At 39.5% G+C, this 8412-nt stretch overlaps 1 protein-coding gene across 1 annotated transcript; it reads right to left on the reverse strand.

Moving 5' to 3' along the window:
• Positions 1–1144: 1144 nt before the first annotated feature.
• tmem9 (transmembrane protein 9) lies at positions 1145–4539 on the reverse strand. Its single transcript, XM_069660185.1, has 6 exons — positions 4432–4539; positions 4150–4283; positions 3207–3298; positions 2936–3044; positions 2701–2832; positions 1145–2600 (listed from the first exon to the last, which is right to left on the reverse strand). Exons 2-6 carry the CDS (start codon positions 4240–4242, stop codon positions 2460–2462), a joined length of 567 nt encoding a protein of 188 aa, XP_069516286.1. The 5' UTR covers positions 4243–4283; positions 4432–4539; the 3' UTR covers positions 1145–2459.
• Between the last annotated feature and the right edge of the window lie 3873 nt (positions 4540–8412).

Below are 8412 nucleotides of genomic sequence, written 5' to 3' on the forward strand. Positions count from 1 at the left end.
TCATCCATACACGGTATATTGACGTGTTATTACACGGCTGTGTTAAAGACTTGATTCTGATTGGTTAATTATGGAATGCCGAGGTCTGTTATTATCTCGATAACAGACCGTTGTTATGAAGAACAGACCGTTGCTAGGGATGCGGTTCTAACCACACAGGACTAACTGCTATCATATCAATCTGCTGAAAGAAGTCCGATAAATTTGATGTTGGTCTGTTTAGAGAGGGAAAAAAAGTAAAGAGACAAAACAGCGGAGAGAAAGCAATAAAGGTTAAACTATGCAAAAACTGAAGTCCACGACAGAGAAACCTGTCTTACTTCACCATCAGTTGAAAAGTTTCCATTTAATGTGAGTAAAAACAGCTAGGTTAGCTCATATTAATGTGAGTAAAAACAGCTAGCTTAGCTCATTTTAATGTGAGTAAAAACAGCTAGCTTAGCTCATTTTAATGTGAGTAAAAACAGCTAGCTTAGCTCATTTTAATGTGAGTAAACACAGCTAGCTTAGCTCATTTTAATGTGAGTAATATAAGCTCTGTTAGCTCATTTTAAGAAGGCTACAGAGTAAACCGTTGCTATGGACGCAGCTCTCACAGTGAGTGTAACAGACTATTATTTTTAACGGAAATATAACAATTTCTTAATTAATAAAATCAATGTATTGTGTCAATAATTGATAAGTAAATAACCGTGTAATAAGCAGGATAATGTATAGTGAGCACCCCTTCAGGGGTTCCATTCTGCGATAACAACCTGCTCACTATACATAATCCCTTGCTTATGAAAGCTCTATACCACACTTAATATAATATGTCTTACTTTGAGCAGTTGCTGACGATTATGGTCCATCAATAATAACTTGAAAAATGTCCATGAAAATGTACCCATAGAACCATGGAATGTTCATTTAGTGCTGATTAAACATATAAATTAAAGTTTCCAATGTGAAAATGTGAAAACTTAAAGACCTTAGTCGTAAGGGTTAATTTTATGATAAAGCAGTGTTTCTGTACAGAAGCAGAGTGAACCCTGAGAGCCCACATACTGTGTACTCTGTCGCTCCCTAGTGTCAATCAGCAGCAGTGATTTCTACAGCGACCAAAAGAATCATCCGCAGCAGTGAGAAAAAACAAATCTTGCACTCAAGAGTATTTCTGTTTTATTTCACATCAAGCTGAATGTATGGACATGAGCAGTGCAATCCTCCACTCAGGAAATAAATATAAATACAAACACAGATAAAGAGATGAGAAATGAAATCAATCAATCAAAAAGTCTTCAGTGATAAAACAAAACCATCACAGGCAGATAAACATCAACAGTTTGCTTTGAGGTAATGTGAGTCAGTGTGCACTGCTTTGTTGTGTTAAAAAATCCCCCCCACAGGGAGCTTCAGAAGGACGTGAGGGGGGAGTTTAATGACACATCATGATGCAAAAGAGGATTCCTTCAAAGCCATGAGGCATCCTGATTCTGCCACACTTAACCGCATTATCAGCAGCTTTACTGATCTGGGACATTCTCCAGTGGCAGAGATTTGATTCAAGTGAAGAAAGCTTTAAAGCTCGGTTAAATGCCCCGTTCCCCATTTCTCTCCTTGCATGGGAAAGTGTTGCAAAATACAGCCTTTCTAACTCAGGAAACTGGTAAATACAAGGCTAAAGATTTTGTTTACACAAACAGAAAAGCTTCCTTGCGGACGATTTACTCCCAAAAATGCAATGGTCTAACATCTGTGAATTTTTCTGTAACACATTATCCCACACAAGGAGAGAAATAGAAGAAGGCACATATCGGGGCTGGCTATCTTCAAAGCTTTAAAATTCAAAGCCCAAAATGTACAATCTTTAAATCATTCTATGAGTGCAAATGATACTAAAATGCCCAGGTTACTACGTACAGCAATGGAGACACATAAATAAAATATAATAATTATTATTATTAATTATTTTAGTGCTGAAGTAGGAAAAGCGCAATGCTTGGCAATAACACAGGTAGATTACTCTTTGTAACCAAATAGTTTAATTAACCTTCACATACAGGGAGCGTACCTGTTCGGAGGTAACTTCGTAAATCATGCTCTGAGAAAAACTGCTTAATATTAAACCAGTTCAGGGAGCACTTAGCAAGAAAATAATCACTAAAGCTTTTCACAGTCTGACAAAAAAGTTTTCCTTTATCAAGAAATTCTAAATCTGTTGCATTGCTAATTGCAGAAATTATTGAGATTATTTTAGCCGACCAAAAAGCGCAAACATGCAGTTTCATTACAACTGCATTATAAGTCTGAAGTGTATATAATACATTAACTAAAGCTCGTGTGTGTGTGTGAGGAACTACTTCTCTAATGCACAGAAATGAAGAACAGGTTAGTCGTAGTGCAGCTGGTGAAAGTGTAAAAGCTCTGAGCCTGGAAAGTTACCTCCTCTAAACCTGGTTTGAGGTCAGCTGTAGGGTTTAACTAAGCATCTTGTGGCGGTCAAAAACAGTCTTGCGCTGCTCCTGGACCTGCTTTTTCCAGCGCTGCTGTGCTCCCTCAACCCTCTCCAGCACTGTGTTTCCTCTGGCTGCGGCGTTGTCCACCTGGGGACGCATCTCCTGAACAAAACACACACACAAAAAAACACGAATTCAATCAAGGTTTTAACACCCAACTGAGATGAAATTAAGCATTTAATACACGTGTTTAAATTGTTACCTCAGCGTCCTCCTCATTGTGCAGTGGCTGGGTGTAGGGGTCATGCTTGCGAATAAGAGGATCAACCAGCAGCAGGAAGAGCATGTAGAGCAGCAGTGCACCCACAACAGACAGGTAAATTATGATGGTTACCTGGAGCAGAGAGAATGAAGAGCTTTTAGAAATGCTATTACTCATGTTGTGTGGCATTAAAATAATCAAAGTCAAAATTTGACCCTAATGAAGCCAGTGTTACCTTGATGGTGTTGCTACTCCGCTCCTCGTACTTGCACTCACACAACAGGCAGTAAGCTTCCACATCGTGGCCAGGCACCGGCATGGGCTCCACTACATGGAGGCAGTTACTGTAAAACACATCAAAGTGTGCCATAAGACATTTCTATACAGTACCAGATGGGCATCTGGATTCGAACCCTTCCAGAGTCGAGGATAAGTGGTTGGAGCTAATGGAAGGACAATTATTATGTATCTGTAGAGCTCAAAACAACATTTAAGGTTTCTCTTACCAATCCTTCTGGGAGACATTCCTGTTATATATGTGGCCAGTGATGTTTCTGTACGGTGGGCAGATGCACTTGCAGCGAACATCCTCAAAGTTCTGTAATTGTCAAAATAAATGCGCCACATTGAGCTCAAACACAGCCAAGTTGTACAGAAAAACTGCTATGTACATACATTTACAGACATTCCAGACTGAGATGCAGATGCTGTTTTTCCTCAAGACATAAGACATGACAAATACCTACGAAAGTTAAATGGATATTCTTTCAAATGCTTTACTTTTTAATTATAAAAAAGATTTCAATAGAAACTGGGCTTTTCTTATGGTAGTAAGAGAAATGAGTGAGCATTTATTTAGGTCTTGCCTGCAAACAAAACAATTTGCAATTGTGTAATGTGTCACAAATGTATTTCTGATCATAACCCTCAATTTACATTACTTTGAAATTGTCCAGACGGACTCAGAAATGTTCTAATCTAAAAGAACGATTATACAGAAAAGCTAAACTTTTCTAAGCTTATTATCTATATCACATGATACTTTTCAATCCATAGCTGAATGCAACAAAAACTGCTCATTTATTGTTCTGCAGTACACTTGTTATATTATTTGTTACTTGCTGTACACTTGTAAAATCAGAATCATTTGGGGTTTTTTTAATCAAACGAAAAGCACAGAAGATTACTGAGCATTAAGAAAATATATGACAAAAACATTAAACGACTAGACGTTTCTTCAACCCTTTTCATATTTATAATGCAGATGTATTTTTTTTAAAATTCCTATTCTTGAATTTAACAAAGATTTAGTTTTAAGAAAAATTGTCTGACCATAAATAACATTATCTCTCCTACCAAAGAGGAAGGGAACACGATGTCCATCATCGGTTAATGAACGTCACAACTGACCATTTCTATCTGTTGTTATTATGCAGCTGCATCTTTTACCTTCGCATGTGCAAATCCAACAGCATCCAGCAGAAACAAAGTCACTGCTGCGGCTAATGCAAAGGCCCAGGATCCTTTACTGCCACACGACATTTTCTCACAGGCGAGAGGGGTGCAGAAACACCAGCAGAGCTCTGTAGAAACACAACAGGCAGTGTAACAGATGCAGGTGACAGTTAGCTTGTAGCTAAAGAGGAACCAAATAAAGAAAGGGCTTCACTGCGGTAGAAATGCAGCTTAAACAACCGTATGACACAAAAAGTAGCAACACAATTAACTTACGTTGTAGAAGTAGATGAAAAATTTAATTTAAGCTATGCATTCAAGATGTAGCTCGATATGTAGCGAGCTACATTTAGAGGAAAGATCGCCCAAAATATATTTTGGGCTTCCTTATTCCGGGCTGCGTCACACAGGATACGAGAGGAGAGATGTGGCGACACCGCCCCTTACTGGACAGAAATACGCGAACACAGGCGAGAAAATGAAAGGAGGTAAATATATCAGGTTTTTGTATACTACTTTACGCATTTCGTTTTATGTTACATGCTACATCTACTCCACTAAATTTTAGATAACAAAATACATTTTAAAGCTACTTTACAGCCTTATATTTGCCAATTAACAGACTGGTGATGGTTTGACAGACTACTACTATTAGCACCTCTCGACCATTATAAGATAAGATTAATCCCCGGAGGGGAAATTCGGTTGTTGGAACAGCACAAAGACAAGTAGCAAGAAGGCAAATACAAATAGAAATAAGAATAGATAAAATAAATAAAATAAAATAAGAGTATATTCAGCTGATATACAAAAGTGACAATCTAAAGAGACATGGGATACAGTTATGATCATATAAAGTTATGATCAGTTTACCAGCATTACTGATGCAAATAAACCTGAAACAGTGTATATGATAGCAGATTCGTATCCCTTTAATTTCAGTATGATATTGGGCTCTGAATAAGTCTTTGAGTTTCAAACACTGTATCAGGCTAATGCTACGTTGCAACACAGAGGACGATCTCTTATTGGAAGCTAATTTGTCTTTATTCTGTAAAAAGAGCATGATTTCAGTGAATATGTAAACAGATGTTTGATTCTTTATATTTTTCAAACCCATGACAAATGAATGTGTGACTCATCAGAATATTTTCCCATATCTTTCAGTCAGTACTGTTGTTATGTCAAATCCTGCCGTCTGCCCGGAGGAATTTGAAATGTAAGCTCCAGCTAACCCAATCAATACCTCTATTTCCTGGTAATCCTGCTTTCATATCTCTCTGTATAGTAAAATACTCGTACCTTTAATAAGCCATAGAAATCAATGGCTCACAAATTCAGCTGGAAACACTTGAGCTTGTGGTCACAGAGATCAATTGAAACCATGTTTATTTCTCTAATGAGCAATGATATCAGTGTGAACAGCACAACCCCATCCTCTGTGTAACCTCAATCATCCCTGTGACCTTTCATTCAACCATTTAAATCTACCGCAAAGCTGCCAATATCTTATTTACAGCCATTTTTTTATTATTCTTTTTTTGTGTAATCTTTGCAAAGTTTGCAAACACAAATTAATTAATTCTTTATTCTTTTTTTTCCTGATTATCTAATGTACTAGATTATGTCATCCACTATCATACGTATAAAACTGATTTCTGATTTTTTTTTCTCCATGTGTTTGTATACTGACATCATTTTGTTGGTTAATTTTCTTTATTTAGAAAAAAATGTGAGTACTAAAAATTGTATTTGGTTATTAGTCTGTGTCTTGGATGTCATGACTTGCGTTCAATCCTGCATGCATGTATCCATCTGTGTAACGATCAGCATGTCCTCTTGTTGTATCATAAACCAGCTCATAAACTCTCCTCAGGTTGTGACTTACGCAAGCCCTCGACTAGAAGTTCGTTTTCTCAGTCCTGTCATTGTAAGCCACTTAGTCCTCTGTCTTCTCTGATGCATGAGTGCCCTTTACACCCTTAGGCCAATTACAGCATAAATGACACTGACCAGAGCTCAGTGCCAGGTCTCATTATCGCTTCAGAGCTCTCATGAGGAAGAAAAAGGTGATTCGGTTCCTTTTTAGGTAGACGGGGGGGGGGGAAAAAGGTTCATTTGAGAAAGAAAACAAATCCGGTTATGTAAAATAGTTTATTAGCTCTAAACAAAACTCTAATTGATGCAGACTGATAGAAATGTTTATTAAAGTCTGTAGGAAGCGGAGTGCGTACGCTGTGTGACTATAAAACAGCTGAGGAAAATGATCCATAATGGAAACACTGCAGAGAAATCCAGCGTATAAACAAGCTCAGAAGATGTCAAGTTCTCTTATTTGTCAAGGTACCAGAAGGTATTGACTGCATCACATTACTCAAAGCATTAATTTTCATGGGAGAGAAAACAGCAGGCAGTTTGCCCACTAGGAGATGCTATAAGGCCCAAGGCAAAGCAAACTGCATCCAGACCTGCACACTTTAGTCAAAGCAGGCTTTGGAGATGTCCGGAGGGATGCAGATAAGACGTAGGAGGGCATGTAATGTAAAGCAAGATTGAATATGTTGTGAAACCTACTGCGAAGCTGCACTAACAACATGAAAACAGCCTTTATATTGTTTGAATTTGAAGCTAAATTACGTTAACAGCAGGTCTGTAGCAGTTTTTAGTGTGAATGAGTTTGGATTTATTTTGTAGCTTAAATTTTATGTGCATTATAGCATTCAGATAAAGTCATCCACATCCTACTGTTGGAAGAAACAGTGTCTTTTCTTATTCCTCCACCTTCAACACACCGCTCCACCTTTCCGCGTTGTTCTTTTTGACCTTTATCACATCATCTGCAGTGTGTTTTTGCCCTCAGCTTCCTGTGTATCATGCTTTGGCAGAGAACACTGTTTGAATAACAAACCCACCTCTGAAAGTCTCCCCTCTCCTCTCCTTTCTACTGAGGTGATGCATCGTGGGCAGCAGGACTATTCTAATAGACACACGTGGTAATTACAGTAGTGGGAGGCAGCAGACAGTGGTGGTCCAGGGACGGCGCAAAACTATAAATCACAAATCCTGGTTCCGCCCTCCTGAGCGTAGCCGATCACGCTCAAGCAAAAAGCAATTCTGCCAACATGTGTTTGCACATTTGTCTTCATCAGGCGCTGGCTTGTTTTGGGCCTGTGAGGCTGGATTTTCCTTCCCGTGGTAATCAAACATGGACTTCTTCTCAAGTGTTTGGGTCAAAGTCGGCTTTATAAGGCGCAACAATTAGCCACACGTGAAATGTAGTGAGTATGATATTCTAAAATAAAGAGAATAAAGCTAAAAAACATTTCCTGCTATGAAACCTGAGTAGAAAATAAAATAAAACATCGCCTGATTTGACTTTAAGTACAGTTTTTTTTCCTTTTTTGTGGGAGGTAGCGTGATATGCTTCCAGGAGAAAGCATCTAAATCAAAGCGGAGGCAATAGCAAAGGTGTTAGGAAAGCAGGCAGTGATGGTGAATGCCTACTACAGTGTGTCCTCTCCTGCTTTATCCGTACGGACAGCTGCCTGTCAGCCAGCTGAGCCCGTGCAGGGACGAGGTGTCTGCTGAGGAGCTGGTGTCAGCAAGGTGAGAACAGAAACCCAGCTACGCTGAGCCGAGCTGAAATGGATGCAGAGGAGAGAGCGTCTCTCCTGCCTCTGAGGGACACGGATTTTCAGCGAGGAAACAGAGACTGCTGGAGCAGGAGACTCAGCCAGACAGAACATGAAAGCCGAGAGCGGCCATGACACATGATGGACACAAATGCAGGAAGAGAAGCTGCCTCCTCCTCCTCCTCCTCTTTCTCCCCCCCTTCTGCATGCTATCCTTCTCCTTCAGCTCAGAGGGAAAAAGGGGAAAATGGAAAAGGAGAGATGATGCTTGGATCACAGTGGCTCCCGGTTGAACTCTGCCCCCCTGTAATGTGTGGTCTTTGATGTTGCCCAAGATGTTTAGAGAGATGCAGCGAAGCTTCAAAGAGATCATAGAATCGTGGCATGTTGGTGGAAAAATAAAAAAAAGAGAAGCAAGCTGCCAGAAATCCACATGCATCTTTCAGGAGAGAGCAGGGGTCATGCGAGAAGACAGCTGAAAACAATAGCGAGAAATGAAAGGTGACATGAATTGAAAGGTAGATAAATAGCTGCAGGGGGAGGACGGAAGTTTGTTGTTGGAATAAAAGGATGCGATGCAGGCTTTGGTCTCGGGAAAAGCTGCCATGTGGTTTAACAAGGCTTG

Source organism: Semicossyphus pulcher, unplaced genomic scaffold (assembly GCF_022749685.1).
Source record: "Semicossyphus pulcher isolate SPU_LCO1_2020_fin unplaced genomic scaffold, fSemPul1.0.p SCAF_13, whole genome shotgun sequence".
Lineage (NCBI taxonomy): Eukaryota > Metazoa > Chordata > Actinopteri > Labriformes > Labridae > Semicossyphus > Semicossyphus pulcher.